The sequence below is a fragment of the Pinus tabuliformis genome, chromosome 4_1 (genome assembly GCF_031772625.1).
Source record: "Pinus tabuliformis cultivar Carrire ecotype Pingquan chromosome 4_1, CPIR1, whole genome shotgun sequence".
In the NCBI taxonomy this organism is placed as follows: domain Eukaryota; kingdom Viridiplantae; phylum Streptophyta; class Pinopsida; order Pinales; family Pinaceae; genus Pinus; species Pinus tabuliformis.
In genome coordinates, this window is record NC_142303.1 from 841,371,399 (window position 1) to 841,393,989 (window position 22,591).

Consider the following 22,591-nt stretch of genomic DNA (forward strand, 5'->3'; position numbering starts at 1 on the left):
GATCCTTAGTTTGAAGAATGACTAGATCAGAATCCCCCTTGATACTAAGCAACTCAAGACCCAACAATAGAGCCTCATACTTTGCTACATTGTTGGTTGCATCGAATTCCAATCCTTAGGCAAACTTGAATATGTGACCAAGAGGGAAGGTAAGGACAATTCCAACACCCTAACCATACGTAGAATGGGCGCCATCAAAATTCATGTGCCAAACTCCATCTTTCTTACAATCCACCTCCTTCTCCAAAGGAGGAAAATAATTAGCCAGGATAGCATAGTTTCCCAAGTTATCAGATTCATACACAATTTCATTATGAGGCTCCTTCGGATTTTCTATATGTTAAACTTTCTCGCCAATTCCCTATCCAATCTAACCATGATGCCCTCACTATTAGGGATGGTAGCATAACTTAAATCTATTTGCAAACTACCCCTAATATCAATGCCCCACTTTCTAGACAATAACATCCCCCAAGCACCAGGCACATCAATCACCACAATATCCATGGTGATCATAATGTCAGGATGTACGACTAAGCAGACTTGAAGATCTTTTATCAAACCACACACTTCAATGATCTTTGAATCCATTGCACAAATGTTGTGGTAGGGTCTAGAAATGCTCAAATTTAACCGATTCATGACTTTCTTAATCATGACACAAGATGATGCCCCAGAGTCAAAAATACAATTGTGTAAAAGCATTCCATTGACCAACATAGTGATGAAAAAAGGTTGGTGGTCTCTATTATCTGTACACATATCACTACTTTGCAAAGTGATAGGGGCATCCTCATATCTATCCTTAGAAAAATTAGACATTTCTTTTCCATTAGGAGCATCAATGGCTTTCAACAATTTATATCTTTGGGAGGGAATCTTCATGATTTCAGTGACAGGAACTAAATTCTTAGCATTATTAAACCATCCTCCCAAGTCAATATTCAATTTCGATGTGGGTGAAGTGAAAGTTTTACTATGATTTCTTTCTTTATTCTTTCCCCTTTCCTTATCCTTGGCTCTCTCTAAAATCTGAGTTGATGAAGGCTTCTCTCCATATAATTTAGTGATCCTATCCAAATCTTCAAAATTATTTATACTACAGGAGGATGGAGACTTTTTATTTACCTTCTGACTACTCTCCATAACTCCCATCCAATTTTCCAAGGACAAATGATACTCTTTTCCAACTACATTGATTTGTTCACTTGTTCCCATCATATTTTTTTCTAGGATCCTTCTTGCATAAGGACAAGTGAGTTCATCATGTATGTCATCACAAGGTCTACAATAAGGCATGGAATCATCAACTAAGTTTGTACTTGTAGACTCGAGTGGATTAGGTGGCCTATGGTCATTGAGAGGTCCTCTCTTTTGCCATATATCATTTCCTCTATTTGGGAATCTCCCACCTTGATTTCTTTCCATGGCCACTAATCAATTTTGGATAGCATTCATTTGACTGGTGTGATTTGCCTCCATAGTCTTGATGATTTGGGTTAATTCCTTAATAGGATCATGTGTAGTCTCTTCTTTGGCCTTGCCTTTGGAATCATTCGGTTTTTATGGCCCTCTAGTGAAACCGGGAAGTTCAGACTTTTCTTATTGCTTTCTAGCCTTTTCCATTTTTAAGGCTTCAGTTTGAGTTGCACCTAAATAGGCTCCTTCCTCCTCAACTCATAAGCAGTGTCCACCAAAAGCATCCAGATATGAGCATAAAAGAAATTCATAAGGAGGTTTAACAGTAGCAGGCATTCTTTTTACTAATCCATTGAATCTCTTGTTAAACTCCTCCATGGTTTTGTTCTCATTTTTTTTCATATTGCTAATGGCATTGATCAAATGCCTATTTTCCTTCTTCTCTCCAAACTTATCTAAAAAAGCAGTTAGAATGGCTTGTAAAGAGATATATGAGTTAGCAGGTTGCTCAGTGAGCTAATCAAGAGCATCCTCTTCTAAAGATAAAACAAAAAGTCTCATCTTCACATCCTCATAATTAGCAATGTTACACCATTTAAAGATACAAACATTCAAGCTTTTCAGATGTGATGTAACACTAATGGGAGTGTTACCTTGAAAGGAAGACAACTTTTCAATAGCCTTGTCAGGGATATTGTGAGGATAGCCATTTATGTTAGTGAAGTCACAAGGACCAAAAAGATCATTCATGATGTTAGGCTCTACTTGTTCTTGAAAAGCAAATGAATATCAGAAATAGCCTCTTGTCCAAGATTAGCAAGAGCTCTACTATGAGAAAGTCTATTCAACCTCTCTCTAAAAACCCTTTCAGGATCAACAGGGGGGCTAACTAGACCACTTGAATTTCTCCTAGTAGAGACTTGTAAAATTTGGATTGAGTGGAATCGCCGCTTGAGCAAGAATCTAAATGTAAAGTTCAAAAATGCTAAAACCAGAAGGTTAGTCAATTTCCCAGGTACAAGAAAGCTTGTACCCAACAACTGTGCCAAAAATGTTGACCCTGCCGCCTACACTTATCTACAAGTTAGTGAGAAAAGCCTTCAACCCCACAAGGTGTGGTTGGTGGAAGGGAACTTAGAGAAGGTGTTGTCACACTAATCCCGACTCTCTCCATTTGAGCTATCTCCTAGGTTAGCTAAGGGGGGTGGTCCCTAATGAAAATTTAAGTTAAAAAAAGATGTGAGTTTCTAGGAGAATTGTTAGATTTAAATAGATTATTTCTTTAAGATTTATAAGAAAAATTAATATGAGCAATAACCATAAACACATAAGATAAGCATGAAATACATAAACAACCAATGCCTTCAAAGTATTTCTCTTTAAGAAATGAAATTGTTTTTTGGTTAAAATTAAGTGAAATGCTTTCAAATGGAAAGCCCAAATAACCTTGGACTTGAGTTTCCAAATGGAAAAGGGTTACTTAGCTTATGCTTTAGCTCCCTTTCTTCAAACTTGAATTGCCTCCAAGAACACTTTTAAATAAATCTCTTGATGTCTTATGAGATTGTTGGCTTGAACAACTTGTGGGATCTTTGATATCCTTGGAGGTGACTATTCCAACCGAAGAAGTCCTCACATTCCAATAGACTTGGCAACCTATCGTTTGAACACACAAATGCCTGTAAACCAATTGTTAGTGAAAAGAGACTTGGCATATAGAAGCCAAGTTGAGCTTGTCATTCAACCGAAAATAACAAGCTACAACAAGAGCGCAAAATATACCAAGTCCAAAGGAGATTTGAGATAGCTGCAAATCTCTCCTCCCTAGACAATAATGCCCTCAGGCAAACAAAAAACAACTAGATAGCAATGTAAAATCAAATGAACAATAACATCAAATGAAACATGTATATCTCATCAACCAAAGAATGCACCACAAGAGAAGCTAGTAACCTCAAAGACTTTTTTTTTAATTATATGAAAAATAAATACAAAATCCAACAAAGTCTCTGAAGCCAAACAACTCGTTCTATATGATACAAAATGAGAGCCCATGGCTCTATTATATAGAGAGTTGGGAGCAAATCCCAATGAAGAATGAAAATGAAAAATGGAATTGGATCCAATCCCCATGTAGAAGTGATTAAACAAGTGACATGAGGTGACAATCCCAAAGAGAAATTTGAATTTGTTGAACAGAGCTCCAATGTCGAGTGTAAAAATCGAATTCTAGCAAGTGGACATCATTTTCTTCTTTCCTTATGTGCCAAATTTGAATTTTATGATGGAATGACAAGTGTATATGGGTGGTAACCCATGTGGGGACAATTTCCCACAAAATCTCCACCAAATATTCTCCAAAATCCTCTCAGATGTGCATTAACTTCACAAATTCGAATTTCCAAGTAAGCAGCTTTCTTATTTAATGCCAAAAATTCGATTTTATTTGAGCACATGTCCTTTCCTTGATTTTAGGAGTTCACATCACCTTGGGACTTCACTTGAACTCCCCCAAATTTTCCACCTCATTTTCACAACATTTAGCATGTGTGGATGTTTATTTTTCTCCATTTATTTAATTTCTGGCTTAATTAATTGCCTGATTTCCCACTAAACTTAGGAAAAATGGGTTTTGAGGGTCCAAAACACATTATTAACCCCTCAAAGTGTGTCATAGTAGAAATTTGAGGGTGAAAGGTGTAATTTTGATTACTCATATCCCATACAACTTCTCTAGACTACACTTATTACAATTTAAATACAATTTTATTTACAATTTTTGACCTACGAGAAATCTAAAAAATTAAAAAATGACTTCCTAGACCTAACCAAATTCCACGAATTTTTTTGTGTGATCTAGTAGGGTAATATACATCGATTCTAGACACTAAGATGTGTTAGGGTTTCAACCTTCAAACTGTCACCTTGGTTTTGGGGTAAAAAGTTAGTGAAAAACCCAGAAAATTATCTGCCTCTGAAAAAGAAGGGATAATCAACCAAATAAAAAAACGCTCCAAGGTGTACTCGTTTGATGATCGAGTCCCAACATCCTAGGCATGTTACAAACTCAAGAAACTCATCATTACTAGTATCACTTATTACAATTTTCCACATGGTGTGGAATCTCAGTACAAGAAAGATGATGAGAAAATAGAAGTAGAGTTAAAAAAACTCTGTTGGCTAATGATATATGATGGTACAACTGTCTTCTGGATGATCCTTGGGCGTGGAGTCTTCATATAATCATCAAGTGTCACTCGAGTGGTCAACAGGGCCCACATGGGAAGGCAGCTCAAAAGTTATTAATAGAAGGGGCCTAGCAGTTATTGGGGTCTTTTGCCAATCTAACATTTCTCTTGTTGCTCAAGCTGCTTAGCTGGGTCATAATGTTGTTTAGTGCTGAGATTTCTAAGGGGAGAGCACACCCTTCTTTCGATGGACTACGAGTCCCACCCTAGGACGATGAAATTGTGCCATATTAGAGGATTTGTGGAGCTCAAGGTGCATCGTACAACCATTACATTCATCCAGCTTCATGCTCCAGGAGGACGCAGTAGGGGATAACATGCCACTTATTTAGCCATCTTTTGGGTGGGATTTGTCGAGAGAAATTTAGTATAGCAACTTCGGGGGAAGTCCAAGCCGAGTGGAGAGTTTGGGGTCAGAGATTGCTGCACTAAGGCAGGGCGAATTCTTCATACCCAAGGCCAACGCAGGAGCTTGTTTCTGGTCACATGTGGGAGATTGGGAAAAGGAGTTGTGGAGTTGGGTTGTACTGGGAGTTTGAAGAAATCATCTAGGGAGTAGAATTCAACATTTTGGAGTGTTTGGAGGGTTGCTTAAGCAAATTTCCAAACAGGGCATATTTTCCAGCCAGTTTGAGGAGGACATGGTATTTGGGGTCAATTTTCGGAGGTCAGAACTAGGCCAAACCCTTTCTGGGTTTAGGTGGGTTTATTGAGGGGAGGTGGAGGCTAATTTTGCAGAATTTTCTGAGCACCCGAGGTGGATTTTTCAGCCATTCTTTCCTAGCAGAAAGTGCAGTTCCTCTTAGGCAGTGCAGGGCATTTTTGGGGCAGCTCATTCTATCATCTGGGCATTGTATTCTCCAAGATGGGTTTGTCTAGCTTTCCATTGAGGCAAGCCCAGGTGCACTCCTTCCATACCAATTATACTATTGCTCCAAAAATATAATAAAATGGCTCAGCTGGATGGTGTTTTTTCAGTGATCACATGGGTGTTTACTTATATTTCTGAATTTTGTTTATGTATGTTAGTTATTGCTTTGTTTATCATTGTTTTTCCTAATTAGGAACATTACACATGCTATATAAATGAGAACTTGTAATTTGTGGACCTATGGTTATGAAGATTATAAGTAATAGATGATTGATGTTATATGGTTTAATCCATGTTTTTATGCTTATCATAACTAGTTCATCATTCTACATGCTTTTGTTGACATATATGCATCAAAACATATGAAAATATATGTTATAAAAAATATGGTCCCGATTTTCTCTTGATGTGGAAGCTTCTGAAAATTGTCGCTCCTTGCTCTCTTTTCCACTTCCGCTCCTTGCTTCTACTCCTTTTAAGTAGCCTTATTTCCAAGTGCTACTAGTCCTTCCTAGTCTCTGAAGGTGAGACCATCCTCATTTGGGCCTTGAATCAACTAGCATCCATCAATTGGTGCTAAGGTTGGTCTAGGGCCTTGTTGGGTTTATGTGTGTCATCCGAAGAATCATCAAAACCAATGCAAAGAGGTGCAACGTCCTAGGTGCAGGGGGTTCTCTGATACATGTGTGATATCTTGTTGCTGCTAGGAGGCCCAATAGTCCCAATGCTTCTCTTGTTTGTGCTAGTATGCTTCTCTAATGGCCTAGATACTTGTGGAAAGGTGCCCAAGACATTGGCTGTTGAGCCATCTGACAATCAAAACACAGATTCTAGTGAAAGAATCTAGTCATTAGGGACAAAATTCATTATTGCATCTAAGACTTAAGTGAACCAGGCTTGAGAGTCATGGGCAACTTAATACTTCATATAAGGACCCCCTTCCAAAATTAGGGCCTTGAACTCACAATGGTATTTTCTCCCTAGGTAGGAGTGGCCAAAGGACAACCCTATTAGGTGTTTCCAACCTCTAATGGGAAGCAACATTTCCTCAGTCCACCCTTCAATCAATAGGTGTTAGTGAATAATAATGATGATCATGGAGGGGATAAGACTTCATTGCCAAGTGCCATGGTCAAAGGGACCGGTTGATGGGGGTATCCACATCTTGAGTGTATAGATGTGAGGAGGGAGCAATCATGGATGTACGAGTTACCAACTTGGCCTTTGTTTTTACACCCCTCTTGTGCATCTTTTACTTCTTGTTTTTTCTTTGTATTACTATTCATAGCTCAAGGGTTAGAGCTTCCTTTGAATGATATAACAGTTGTATTAACCCTTAATGATGAGTCATTTTATTGCTCATTGGTGTTGGGACATGCAAGGGTTCCTTCTTTTGATGTAATGGAGCAACATGTTCTCAGGAATCGAGTGATGACCATAATGAGTGAGGTAGAGCTCATGCTAGGCTTTTTCCCAAGTGTTAATTTGTATGTCCCTGGCCATCTTTTGCATTTTGATATTCTTTCTTTTTATTTTTCTTTGTGGCCATGGTATCCTCTTTCTGTTTCTTTTAGCCGCATCAACCTCCTAGTGAAAAGATTCCATGCCCTACCCAGGTATGTGGATGTATGGGTGCCAAATCCCAAAGAATCAATGGTTAGTTGAACCTGAAGAATGAAGGTGAGATAAGGGCCTGTAATGTAAGTTGGAAAGTGTTAAGTATGAAATAGGGATAGATAAAACTACGCTATCTCAATCAAGGCTTCCCAAGTAGTGCCTCTCCTATACCCACTAGGCTAGGATCGAAGATTAACCCCTTGTTAAAGGTGAGAGAACAAGATCACGGTCAAAACCCATCCTTCTTCTAGATCGCCCTATAATCCGTGTCAAATGCTTCAAAAAAAAACAAGTACAAGCACCCAATTGCAAAATGACCAAAGTACCTTTTGAGAGGAAGCCCACCTTCATCCATGTGCTCATGTCGGATGGGTGAGAAGGATATGGCTGATGCAAGTGTTGGAGATATAATGGAATATCATCAGCTAGTGGTGGTTGTCAGGGGTTGTTGGCTATGTGGCTGACTATCTGGCTGTCAAGAATAGGCGAAAAGCTTTCTCATATAGGGTTACCCATTTTGGTGGGTAACATAGCCGTACTTGTTCCAGAAACTTCTAGACATTTCGGTGTTTCATGCAACTTAGCCTGAAATTCATGACATAAAATTTTAAAGCATAACCCATCTCTCTTTGTAAAGCATTTCATCATTACATTCATCTTATATGAAATATAATATTAAAGGTTTTTTTGTTTTTGTTTTTTTGCAATTATGTGTCTGACATTAAATTCAATCTGTGCATCAGCGTAGATCCCATGCAAATGTAGCTCAGAACCACAGTCTATGTATTAGTCTAATCCTTAAACAAACATAGTTTGACTGAAAATTGCTGTCCATACAAATTGTTTCCTTTACAGGACTAGCTGATCCTAAGGCTATTGGAAATGAAAAAAATTGTGTATGCTCGTTGAATTCTACAGGATGCGTAAGGTTGCCTTTCAACAAGATAGTACAAATTATAAGCAACAGCTGCTTTAGCTAAGACCATGAACCCACCTAAGTTTTAATTCATCATATGCAAAGTTAGAATTTCTCTTCAGTACATTCTATAAGTGCATTATTGAGAACCTGTACCCCTGAGAAAACAGTAACATGCCCCCTGGTCCTCCAGAGAGAGGGTTATATCATTGCCATCCCCGATAAACTCTTATGATTTCTACATAGTTGGTCAATATGTTGACACTGGATCAAGGATTAGTTTTCTCAATAACTATGTTCTTCATTGCCCGGTCCTTTGGTAAAATGGTCGCACTATATCATAAACAATTCCAGTGTATATGTACATAAACTCATCTTCTGTTGCCGCCAACATTTTTTTTACTCGCTCAGAATGCCATTATTGCTGAATTTCATTTTCCCTCTGTTGATTTCAATGTAACAGTATGTGTTGAACTTTTGCATTCTACTATACTTAATGTATTGACATTTAGATATCCAGATGAAAGCATGCAGTATGACTCTGTATTGCATATATCTACTTTAATCTTCCAATGAGTTTAGAGGGTGATATTATTGAATGTACCATCTGAAATGTTTCTTTTGACGAAATGCCTTCCCAGGTGGACCCAGAGTTGGCAATGGCAGAGGCAGACAAGGTTGAAGACGATGAAGACCTGCGGAAGAAGCTCTGGCTTATGGTTGCCAAGCATGTTATTGAGCAGGAGAAGGGGGCAAAACGGGAGAATATTCGTAAGGCAATAGCATTTCTTAAGGAAACAGATGGCCTACTAAAGATTGAAGATATTTTACCATTCTTTCCAGATTTTGCTCTGATAGATGACTTCAAGGTAATTGATGCTTGATTGGTTAATTTAATGACTTTCTTTGATTTGTCCCTATTTTCTCATAGGCGGAATCAGTCCAATGACAACATACTTGCACATGAAGTTCATCTGCTTCTTTTCTTTGGACAGACTTTCTGTTCTCTTTTTTCATTATCTTATTTAACTTGCTCTCATGGAATATTTGAAGGAATGATTTTCCTTTATGCAAAGACTGTGTTGTCATTTTTTTTTCAGTTGATAAAATGACAGATATATGTATCATAGGTAAATGGTGAAGTGATACTCTTCTGAGAAGGAGCACATTGGTCAATAAAACAGAATATCAACAGTAAAAATGAAACAGAACATAAGCAAATTGTTCAATGAAGGACTAAGCATTTATTCCTGAGAATGAAGTGGTACATGAAGATAAGATTTGATACATTTGTGGAGAAAGGGCTTTCCCCAATTAAACGTTTCCTTGAGAAATGGAGATTGAATTGTGCGACACCTTACAAGATTAGAGTGACATCTAGGAGTCAGTTACGAAACTGATCTTACTACTTCATAAATGGCCTTCGCATTAAGTACTAGCATGAAATATTTGACTAAAACTACAATACTATCATATAATACACAAGCAGTTCACAATGGGCATGGTTAGCATAAGATACAATCACAAAAGTGCAATCGATTTCTTGATTTAGGAGGAAAGTGTCCCAAATTTGTGTTATAAAGGGTTAAACTGCTTCTCAAAAGTATATTGAGATTGAGATAACAAGTCCAATGCTTCTTAACACAATTAGCAATTCCTTAGACAATCTCTAGAATACTCTTATCACAATTAAGATGATCAATTAAGTGCTTTAAGAGAGTGAGTTGATTTGCAAGATCAATAAACTTAGATGTGAGACCCACTTGCAAGAAACTAGTTAGTACACTTGTCACCAAGAAATGCTAATTATTACAATAGCAATGAAACCACTTGTAACAATAAAGAGAAACACTGAAACTATTAGTCCAATAACCAATTTCTCTAGCAATGATAAGCGAGATATTCCTTTAGAAACCAATGTCACAATGGATGCTAGCTCTCCTCAACACAATGCATTAATGTCTTCCAATGTTCATGAGAAAGAGATCATTCATCAACAATATCATTCTTTAGAACAATAAGCCAATCATATCCAACAATTACCAATTCAATTTATCCTTTAGAGCACTTATGTTCTTATTTATATTTGTCAATTAGATGAGGGTGCAAACTATGAAATGCTTATGCAAGAGTGCAAGAATGCAATGAGATGCAAGGGATGGCAGCCAAGAAGATGATGATGACAGCAGTAAGAAAAACACCCAACCACACTAGAAAACAGTTGTTCAAGATGTAAGGAGTGAATGCCCAAAGTAATGAGATGACTGTCAACAACTTTTATACCGTAGTCAAGCATATGATTAGAATTTATACCACGGCAAGGCTAGGGAAGAGGCCCTAGGCCTGTGGCTCAATGGTTATAAGGCTAATGGCCTGCGGCAGGGGCAAAAGAGGAGGCCCTATAGGGTTTTTGTTCAAGGGAAAGGCCCTCTAGGTCTGATATGTAGGAGGAAAAAGGGTTGCAGTTCACTTGGATGAAGCAAATAAGGCTGTGGCTATGCCTTATAAACCTTAAAAAGATTTCGGACCCTTGCAATACCAAAAATGTTTACCCAAAACATCTAAAAATCACCTCAAAATGCCAAAATTCACCTCTTTAAAGCCAGCGTCTTCCTTTCTTGCTTGAGTGTTGAGGTTGGAGGAGGTATAGAGGCTAGATCTTGCCTTCCTTGGCCTAGATCTGCCTCAAGAAACCCTACAATTTTCCTCAAGAGGTTGGATGTCTCACTTGGAGGAGTGAAACCCTTAAAACCCTACCCTTAGGGCTAGTTCCTCCACAAATTTTGATTTCCTTTGATAGCTTGAAAATTCACCTGCACAAATGAATAGAAAGAATCCCCAAAACCCCAATATATATAAAAATAAAAAATCCCTCAAAAACTGAAGTGCTGCAAAATTGAAACAAGGGTTAGATTTAATTTACAAATATTTACAATATTTACAAAATTAAATTATTAGCTCTCATTAGCAAATTAAATCTTTGTAGCCCAAGATCAAATAAAAATTTTGAGAATTTTTAAAATAAATTTCATGGATGAATAATTTTGAAAAATATAACCGGCCAAAACCCTCCTGCAAAATAATGTCACAATGAAAGCCTAAAGCTCAAACAAGGTCGACCCTTCCCCACAATTTGTGAACTTGGAGCCCAAGGGCTAGCGTACTTGTAAATCTCTATTCAATCTTAAAATAAACTGTTAGATCATATAGTGAATCAGATCACCTAAGATAACTCGTACCAATAGAATGTTCTTATCAGGGACAACTGAAATAACAATTGTAATATTCAGCACAATATAGAGTATATACTATAAACACATGAACTAGCACGTACCACAGATCAACAGATAGAAGAACACCATGAATTGAACCCCACAAGTATTTATGTTATGAGAAATTAATTCCAAAAGAGAAGAAACTCAATATATCAATAGAAAATTACTCCATCCAAAGATCATTTGTGAAAATAGAAGCTAGATAGCTTCTTTATATAGAGAAACCCCTCCAATGATGATTTCTAGTAGCATCAGATGTGCTCTAAGCATCAAAATTTGCAGGGAGGCTAGGACACATGTATTCCAGAATACCCAGAAATTGTTTTGGGAAATTCCACCCGGAGACAGTTTATTAAAATAATCAATTATTTTTAATGGACGCCTAACTCTAAGGAAATTAAAATAATTAAAGGGTATTAATTAAACTGGCGCTGAAACTTCTAGAAGAAGAAGAGGATCAAGCCAAAATGATATGAGCTATTGATTAGAATCTAATATGGGCCGTTGATTGATCAACGAGAGGATTATAAGAAGAGGCTTGATGGGCATTTGGAAAATACATCGGGTGAGAGATCAGAGATCGATTTTCTCAAGAGAGCAGCGCAACAGTTGCCGGAGAAGGTGATCGAGGAGATTTCTTGCAATGAGGGGCAGGGATAATTTTCTGGAGGAAGTTTTCCTGATCAGAGAGTGCAAGGCAGAGATGACAGAGAGTAGTCTGGAGAGGCAACGTTGGGCCACGCAGAGGCAACATAGAGCTACGTTGTGGCAGCGCAAAGCTTCAGAGGGAGTCCGTATTTCTGTTGGGGAACAGTCGGGATCTAGTGTCGGAGCCAGGGTGTGAGACTGGGAGGCCAGAGGGCCGAAGTTTCCAACGAGAATAGGATCGAGAGGAGGTGCAGCGCAGTCCTAGCAATAGTGATGCAATAACTACATGGGTGTGACGTAGTACTATGTAGAGACAATGCAGAGGCTCATCTCCATCACAGATCAGTGCCAAATTTCCGAGTGACAGGGTGAGATCATCTCACTATCTTTTTGTCTGGTTAGATCTCTGTATAGGATTGCCAATTTGGGCATCCGAAGAATTGTACTCAGAAATTACTGCATAATAATTCAAACCCTCAACTACTACACTGGTTTTCCGACATTGGGTTTTTCTGGGGACATTTGTCCAAAAACAACGATGTCACTTATGTGTGCTATTTCTTTCTTGCTCATGTGAAGGCTGCAATTGTATTTATTTCGATGTTTACCATATAATACTGTAAATAACTTGATTCAGTAGGAGAAATATAATCAGTTGTTGCAGTAGAGATTCGGGGATTCCGAATTTTCACATGGTATCAGAGCATAGGTGAAGCAAGAGAGCAAACCGAAAGAGTCGGGCATTGAAGAGAAGGAGGGAGATCGAAGTGCTACATAGGTAGCAGATTGAATCCCTAGAGGGATTGGGTAGTCCAGGCCAGGAGGCAAGATTCTCAAGGAAGATCTCTTTCTGAGTGAGTTGACAAAGAAGTAAGATTTCTAGATCAAGATTTGTTAGTGGCAGAGGGAGCAGTGCAACAGAAGCTTTAGCGCAAAGTAGTATCTAGGTGAGACGTAGTTTTATGCAGTAGTTGCTGTGGCAGAAGAAGGAAGGAGACACTTTTTGAGGGAATTTCTTCCTTAGAGAATTCCTAGCCAGGGAATTCGATTTCTCAATTGTTGAGCAGTAGTAGAGAGGAGTAGATCTACTAACTCCAATAGGGAGTGCGTAGGCCAGCCTAGCAGCAGCGCAAAGGAGAGAGGAGGCAGTTCGACATTTTGTTGGCAGAGATGGTAGCTAATGGGCTGAGAGATCAAGATCAGTTGGACGGAGCATCCAACTATGTGATTTGGAAGGCTAGGATCTCCTACCTTCTGGATGAGCATAATCTCAAAGCCTATGTCGATAGTGTGGTAGCTGAACTTGCAGATGCGGATCCACTCAAGAAGTACAAGGCTGAAATGGCGAAGGCCAAGCGGTTGATCCTCGATGGAGTGAGGAATCATGTTGTATGTCACATCAATGGCAAAGGGACTACCAAGTAGATGTGGGATGCCTTGGCTACGTTGTATCAGGGATCTTTCGAGCAGCGAAAGATGTACTTGGAGGATAAAATGAGATCCACAAGGATGCAGAAGGGGGAATGCATTGATCTGTTCCTATCAAAGCTTTTGGAGGTCCGAGACTCATTGGCAGCTGTAGGATAAACGCCTCAGCCCACCGAGATGGTGAGGCTGGCCTTGAATTCAGTCTCAGAAGAATGGCAAGTGTTTGTCCAGAGTATCCTGGGTAGAGAGGGATTTCCAAATTGGGAAGGGATGTGGGCCGCTCTTCAACAGGAAGAGATGAGGCAAGACTTAGTCAAGTGCAAACTTGATAACAACAACAACTGTGGGACGAAGCACAAGGAGGAGGAAGAGAATGCAACCCTTGCATCAAAGGGGCAACAGGAGCAGCGAAGGTGGAAGAAGGACGTCTCAAAGATCAAATGTTTCCAGTGTGGTGAATTTGGTCACTACGCTACAGAGTGTCCGACAAGGATGAGCTACATGATCCGTAGGCTGCAACCGCAAAGATCGAGGAGGAGTTTGCCTTGATTGCCTAGATACCTCCAAGGGAGAGGTGGGGTGATCTAGTACTATAGTTCGAAAGAACTGCAGATGGGCAGGGTCCATTGAGGAGTCCACCTCATAGATCAATACCTTGCTATGAGAGCCCATATCAGAAGTAGCAGCATGGACCAGTGTCAGTTGGTGTAGAGGAGTGTCAGAGTGACAGTTGTAGTGGCTAGGAGCGCCAGAGACTGAGCAGCGCAGAGCAGAGTTGGTAGCAGTGCAGTTAGCACAATGTAGAGTCAGTAGCAACACAAAGGCTTTAGAGGGTTAGCGCAGAGACTAGCAGCGGTCAAAACTCCAACAACATATGCATCATGCTGAACAACTGGTTTAATATTTTAGATGTTTTTCCGTTGCAGTTGTTGCAAAAGGCGACACAACAGTTGGAGCAAAGTTGCAGTGCAAATGCAGTTAGCAGCAACACAGATGCAACATTTGGACAATAGTTGGTGGGCAGTGATGTCAGACATTAGCAACACAGAGGGAGATGATACAGAGTCAGGGTGATGCTTCAGTAGGTTGCATTACTAGAGCACATTCCTCGCTAAGAGGGACTTTTGATTTCTAATAGCATTGGATGTGCTCTAAGCTTCAAAATTTGCAGGGAGGCTACGACACATATATTCTAGAATACCCAAAAATCGTTTTGGGAAATTCCACCCAGAGATAGTTTTATTAAAATAATCAATTATTTTTAATGGATGCCTAAGTCTAAACTTAGGAAATTAAAATAATTAAACGGTATTAATTAAACTGGGGGTGAAACTTCTAGAAGAAGATGAGGATCAAGCCAAAATGATCTAAGCCATTAATTAGAATCTAATCTGGGCCATTGACTGATCAACGAGAGGATCATAAGAAAAGGCTTGATGGGCTGTTGGAAAATACATCAGGTGAGAGATCAGAGATTGATTTTCTCAAGAGAGCAGCGTACCAGTTGTCGGAGAAGGTGATCGAGGAGATTTCTTGCAGTGAGGGGCAAGGATAATTTTCCAAAGGAAGTTTCCCTGATTTGGAGAGTGCAACGCAGAGAGGGAAGAGAGTAGTCCAAATAGGGAATGTTGGGCCACGCAGAGGTAGCATAGAGCTACATTGTGGTAGCACAAAGCTTCAGAGAGATTCTGTATTTTTGTTGGGGAACAGTCGGGATCTAGTGACGGAACCGGGTGTGAGATCGGGAGGCCAGAGGGTCGAATTTTCCAGCGAGCAGAGGATTAAGAGGAGGTGCAGCGCAGTCCCAACAATAGTGATGCAGTAACTGCGTGGGGTGGACACAGTACTGCGCAGAGGCTCATCTCCAGTGCATATCAGTGCCAGATTTCCTAGTGACAAGGTGAGATCATCTCACTATTTTTTTTCTAGTTAGATCTCTATATAGGATTGCCAATTTGGGCATCCAAAGAATTGTATTCAGAAATTACTACATAATAATTCAAACCCTCAGTGGTTGCACCAGTTTTTTGACATTGGGCTTTTTCGGGAACATTTGTCCAAAAACAACGGTGTCACTTGCTCAATTCTTGCTTCTGTATATTATTTAAGTTGTGAAAGTTGCAATTGTATTTATTTCGATGTTTACTGTATAATACTGTAAATAACTTGATTCAGTAGGAGAAATATAATCAGTTGCTACAGTAGTGATTTGGGGATTCTGAATTTTTACATCCAAGTGCAAAATAACGGCTAGTTGGCTTGATATTTTGGACTAATTTCCTCAAAAATTGACTTTTACTTAACCACGAAAGTCCAAGGGCTCAAAATTTCTTAAAATATCCAATTTTTCCTTTGGTGGAGGACCTCCAAAATTTGACTTCTTTTTGACCCACTAATTTTTATTATTTTCCACTTGGAAAGAATTTAATTTATCTATAATTATTTTTGACTCAAAATTAATTAATTTTTTGGCTTAGGATTTTTATTTAATTTAGCCAAAAAAATTAATTAATTGACTCTAGAGGGGATTAATAATTTTTCCACCCTCAAATATTTTAGCCATGGTTTCTGATTGTGAGGGACCATGCACTAAAATATTTTTTACATCAAAATAATTACAATATCAACCCTTAGAAGGGGAAAACACCTTTAGACATAGACCCTCAAGATATTACCCAATTCTGTGACACAATATGATCTAGTATGAAACCAAGTGTGCTTATAATAAAATAATTTAGCCATGGTGTTTTGATTGCGAGGGACCATGCACTAGAATTATTCCTAAACACACTTTTACAATAGACTCGATAAACACTAAAATTCACCTAACACATGTTCAACGAATTCCACCCTAGCTTTGGGGTTATAGTTGGAAGAAAAACTGTGTCGATTATGTGTGTTTACAAACACACATAATTCACGCAGGTTAAAAAATTTCCTAATTCCTTTGCCAAAATCAGAGGCTTACCTAGGTGTTGTTACATAATTAAATGGTCATACTGGCATCATGTACAATAAGCTTTGCAGAAATTGGGTTTACAATGATGAATGATGGTAACTAATAACTTTGACAAAGTGTGGTCAACAAGACTCAGGTCAAATCTGAAATCATATGATAGAATCTGAAATGCTGCACAAACAGTAAATATAACAGCCCCTAGCCACTAGGAATGAGTGCCAACAGAAGGCTCTCGTGTGCCTTCTCCTGCCCCTGGAGCTCCAACATCAGCAACTTGAAATCTTCAAAGAAAGGTGAAAATCAGTTCAAATGTTGAATCCCTTGATGCTGGTCAAATTTCTAGCCGGAGTGCAAATGTTGAAAATCCTAGCTATTGTGCTTTAATATCAGAGCCATAGTCTCAAAAACCTTCTTATCAGATTCCAAGAGAAATGATGAAGAATTGGAAAAAAAATGGTTTCTATATATTATTTGACTTGTGAGTTAACTTGTTCTCAGTAGATTAGGATTTGACTTGAGAAGTTTTTGCTTGATCTGATGGTTTTTTCTTAAATTCATCGGATTTTATGAGGTTTTGATGAGTTTGGAACTTTGAGCTGGTTAACCCAGGCCCAAATTAGACCTGCAGGTTCTGTGTAGGACTGACTAATTTTGGCCACAAGTTGGGCAATCTCAATGAACCCTAGTTGATTGCTGATGCTTTTTACCATGCTCAATAGAAAATGCTAGAGGCTAAGCATACTAGACACATTAGTGTCATCACAAGGTTTTTACTTTCTTGTTTCTTGCACATCTTATGGATTCCATTTGTGCAGTGTCAGTAAATTGCTTTGCAAAATATGAAGAAGTACAACTGACAATGTGGTCCTTGTTTCCCACTCCCCACTATATCCTTGTGTACAAACATAGTACCTGAATATCTTAAGTCTTTTCAGTTGGCTACGTTATAAGTATGACAATCATTAAATCATTCACTTCTATTGAGCTTTCTCTATCTATATGGTTAGTCAATCTTCTCTACTCCGTCTGCTGACTTCCAAGGCATATGCAGTTCTCATGCATCTGGCCAGCTTTTACGTCATTAAAGTTAGCCTATGACCATCATCATCCAAAGTTTATGGCATTATCGTTGATAAAGATTTTGCTGGTTGACAAACTAGTTGTGTGGCACTGTTGGGTACCACAAGTGGATCCTCCCAAACAAACTTCACTGAAAAAACAAACCTTGTCACGTATGGGAGATACACTCTAGTGAAGTGATTTATGCTTTCTTTCTAAACTGTATGCCCTATGTTGCAATGCAACTTTTAATAAAAGTAGTTCATCATATGCTCAATACCCAAGATCTGTTGAAATTTGTTTTCTGATATTCTTAAATTTGCTGAATCCATTATTGTTTCTATATTCCCATTTCGTGTCTGTTTAAGGCTAGACATGTTTGGATTTGACTCTAATCTTTATATGGAAATAAAATAAAGCAAGTGATATGTCACTTCCGTTAGTATTCAACTTAAACTCTTTGAATAACTTTTGTATTCACTTGCTGAAAACAAAATTTGGAAAAAAAACTCTGCTATGCTAGTTACATATTTCATTCCTTTTAATATTTGGTGTCACAAGTTTTGATTTGACTCTAAGCTTTATATGAAAATAAAATAAAGCAAGTAATATGTCAGAACATTCTGTTAGCTTTTAACCTTAAACTCCTTGAGTATAATTTTTGTATTGACTTGCTGAATATAAATTTGGTAAAAAGAACTCTGCTATGCTAATTACATATTCCACTCCTTTTAATATTTGGTGTCTCGTGTTGCTGACCAGGAGGCCATATGTTCATCCTTAGAGGACTATAATAAGCAGATTGAGGGGTTGAAGCAGGAGATGAATGATGCAACACATGGAGCAGACAATATCAGAAATGACATTAGTGCTTTGGCACAAAGATATGCCATTGTTGACAGCAATGAAGAGTGTGGGGTATTGCTTTTGATATTTTAAGAATGATTAACTATGGATTTATTAATATTTGAGGGGTATTATTTTACATGCATTACTTGTTGAATCATTTATCACATCAGAACAAATTTGTTTACTTGAAAGCATGTTCTTGAGTTGTTTGTCTTGATTTCTCGTTTATTGTAGCTCATGGATTTGCATTGTTCTTCATGTTAATGTTCACTAATGTTGGAAATGACAGGTTTGCGGACGAAAAATATTGGCCTCAAGTGGGCATGGAATGGCCAGGGGTTTTGCGTCACCTATGGCCCCATTTTATGTCTTTCCTTGTGAACATACTTTTCATGCACAATGTCTTATTGGACATGTTACAAAACACACAGATCCAGCTGAGGTAAAATTGATTGTATGCTTGATCTATTCTTCCCTTAGTGAAGTCTCAAGAATTTTGGAATTTGACGATTAAATTTGCTGTAAGATTTACTGATATCTTAGCAATGCTCTCAAAAGATTATCTCATATATTTGTGCTTCATTTATTTAACTATTAACATGCTTATATGGATTTTAGATGGGATGGAACCTAGTTACAAAAAATGTTATAGTAGGGGTTTTTTCTGGGGAAAACCTGCTAGAAACAGAAAATACATTAGAATCGTTGTTTCATGCACATGCTTCTAGTTCTTGTTTCTTGACAAGTAATGAATTTTGAGAGAAATATCCCATTTTTCTCAAAATATAACCATTACTTACAGATCGAGCTGAGGTAAAATTGATTGTATGCTTGATCTATTCTTCCCTTAGTGAAGCCTCAAGAATTTTGGAATTTGACGATTAAATTTGCTGTAAAATTTACTGATATCTTCAGCAATGCTCTCAAAAGATTATCTCATATATTTGTGCTTCATTTATTTAACTGTTAACATGCCTATATGGATTTTAGATGGGATGGGACCTAGTCACCAAAAATGTGATAGTAGGGTTTTTTTTTTCTGGGCAATACCTGCTAGAAACAGAAAATACATTAGAACCGTTGTTTCATACACATACTTCTAGTTCTTGTTTCTTGACAAGTAATGCATTTTGAGAGAAATATCCCATTATTCTCAAAATATAACCATTTCTTGAAGAAACACCAGGCTTCTTGAGAAACACATGCCATTTCTCAAGAAATTCAGGACAAGCTGGCCACAAAAAATACAGGTTTAATTGCTATCTTTTCCTAGCATGTCTTAATTTTTCTGAGTTTTCTATTTAGGTTGTGTTTTCCTATTGGGATCCCAATCTTGCCTTTGTTCAACCCATTTTACCACCTCAAAGATTATCCATGATAGTTTATCCATTGAAGCCTGCAGTTTTACCTATACATGGTAGCCCCATATAAGGATTAAACTATAGATGATGTAACTTTGCAATGATCACAATACAATGAATGAACAGAGAAAACAGATTAGTACATAACTTTGTATTGTTAGAAATGGTAGGGAATCATTTATTATGTGTGATAAACATACTAAACCGAATTGAGTAATCATCACACATCATAAAGAAAGATAAGAATTTTTTGGGTAAAATAAGTACGTTTCAAGATAATATCGATAATGATATGTTTGCTCAAGTAAATCTAGTACAAATGAGGCTTAGGCCTCTTTACAAATAGGTTTGGGATCACTTTTGATGTGGAACATAACCTATGGTGTGATACCTCTAGGGAGCACTCATGAATCAATATCATCCATGTTGAATCACTAAGGGTTTATAATAATCAAATTATAAGGGCCATTTGAGTTACAAGCCTAGGTGAGCCAACATATCTTCAACATCCTCCCTTAATATTGAATTGGGTATACAAATAAAAAAATTGATGTAAATGATATGTAACTAGTTAAATATTGCATCCCAACTCTTCTCTTTAATATAGACTTGGGAAAATGTTAACAAAAATTAGACATAAATAAACAATACAATAATCACCCCTTAATGTTTAATTGGGTTTGGAGTGTTACCCTTTGTTTCACATCAGGATGGGCACCTCATTTTTCTAGATTATCCCAAAATCTGAATTGATCTCATGCATGTTTTGAGATGATGTGTAAGCCTAGTGTTCCATGATTAGTTGTGCCTTCATGAGGATTGTTCTTATGTATCATGATGAGCCAAAAGTTGCGACCATGTATCTTATGTATTTTCACTAGACCATGCTTAGTGATCTATGTAAAGTTTTTTATTTAGTTAGGCTATTTATGTTAATTTTAGGCATGTTCTATGCTGAGAGCCAATTTACTTCAATTTTCCATATTAGCTCAATATCAATTCCAGATTAGCAATCACATTTAGCATGATAGTAAAATCCAGATAGAATTTAAACATAAATCACAGAAAACAAGACAAGACAAGAGGACACAAGATGTGGCGCCAGCCAGGGACAAACCCTAATGTGGGGAAACCCTTGATCAATTCTTCTTATTTATTCTTCATTAGTTCAACAGAGGGAGAGAGAGATCGTACATATATATCAGAAGTCAACATTTTGACTTGTCATAATAAGAGCATAGATCTTCTCTAAGAAGATGACACATGAAGTAGATGATTTGAACTCAGGTGAAGACAAACTGCTTCAACTGATCCTCCAAGGTGATTCCATCACCATGTTGCACCCATCACTGTGCTGCACCTCATTATCATGCTGCATCCGACACTACGCTACACCCAATCACTAAGTTGCTCTGATCATTGGGCTGCTCCCATCACTGAGCTGCATCCAATTATTACGTTGCACTACACTGCTATCTCTAACACCATGTTGCATCCAACTGCTGCATCTAAACATGTAGATGCATCCATCACATCATGTTGCACCTCATTACATCATGTGCTACACCGTACTGCATCCATTGTGCTACACCTAGACAAGCAACCATATCAAGCTTTAGTCCTCTATGCTGTTGGCTATGGCTTGCGGCCTATCCCAACCAGTGTTGCAGGAAACATCCCTCCCCCCCTAGACCAAAACCTTGATCTGTGATCCATACGGATGCGTGGGGGAAGCGTCGTCCGAAGCGCATTTCGGAAAAACCGAAACGCGTTTCAGGCTGATAAACACGCTTCCTGGAAATTTCGGAAGCGTGTGACCGAAATGCGTTTTGGTTTTTCTGAAACGCGCTTCGAACGACGCTTCGGCTGTATGAAGTGTTCGGATCGTGAGCTTCCTCCATGTTTTTTTTTATATGAATTTTTTGAGCGATTCCAGGATGATGATGATCGTGTTGAGATGCCACCCCCATCTGGTCCCTTGGTTCCTAGGTTCCATGGTTCAACACTAACAGCAGGGGGTTCGTCTTCATCAGTTTTAGTGCCACAACTTCCACAGGCACCATCTTCTTCATTGCCACCACGTGGAGGCCCGCTGCAACGTTCTCTTCGTGGTGGAAGGAGAAGAGATTAGTAGATATATTCACAATTTACTACTTTTGTCATAGATTAATCATTAGACTCAATGTTACTTGGGAGCGGGAGCGAAAGCGGGGAGCGGGAGCGAAAACGGGAGCGGGAGCGACATTTTCAGAAGCTCCCGGTTTGGGAGCGAATCCCGGAGCGTTTTTTATATAATATATATATTTTTTATATTTTGATACATATATGTCAACAAAAACATGTAGAATAATGAATTAGATATAAAAAACATAAAAAAACATAGATTGAACCATACAACAACAATCATCTAGAAGTTATAATCTTCATCAACCACGTCCACAAGTTAGTTACATAGTAACATACAACATATTGAGTCTCATGATTAATCAACCATAAAGTTTCAAGCTTTCAAAATTCAATATATAACATTTATCATCATTGATCGCCAAAGTTGTACTTGTAAGCTAAGTGTAACCATTACAACAAATAATATCTAACATGAAATGAAATGTTATAAAATGAAACAACTTTCAATTTTCATGAAGCATCATATTCATAATTCATTACTAATGAGTTATAATTGCCAACTTCAAACTTAAATTGTCATATATTGTTTAAAAAAATATCATAATAAATATGAAAGAGTCAATAGTTATAAAAGTTACTAGAAATTAGAAAAGAGAAGTAAATCTATTATGTATTTCTTATGCTTGGGCCTCTTGCCACCACGAGAAATGTCTAATTTTTTAGTCTTGTTGGAAAATCAGAGTCTTTGTCATTAATATCACCCTCTAAGCATTAACATAAGATAGAACAAGCATAGCATGTCAAGTCAAGATTT

General features: G+C 38.0%; 1 protein-coding gene across 5 annotated transcripts in view; it reads left to right on the forward strand.

Annotated features, from left to right (window-relative positions):
- LOC149178836 (zinc ion binding protein) overlaps positions 1-22,591 on the forward strand; it is a 496,683-nt gene that overhangs the window by 392,386 nt on the left and 81,706 nt on the right. For all 5 annotated transcript variants that reach the window (XM_089420459.1, XM_089420458.1, XM_089420457.1 and 2 more), the window contains 3 exons: positions 8,713-8,940; positions 18,203-18,358; positions 18,579-18,731. In XM_089420459.1, coding sequence (XP_089276585.1) covers positions 8,713-8,940; positions 18,203-18,358; positions 18,579-18,731 — 537 coding nt within the window. The remainder of the gene's footprint in view (positions 1-8,712; positions 8,941-18,202; positions 18,359-18,578; positions 18,732-22,591) is intronic.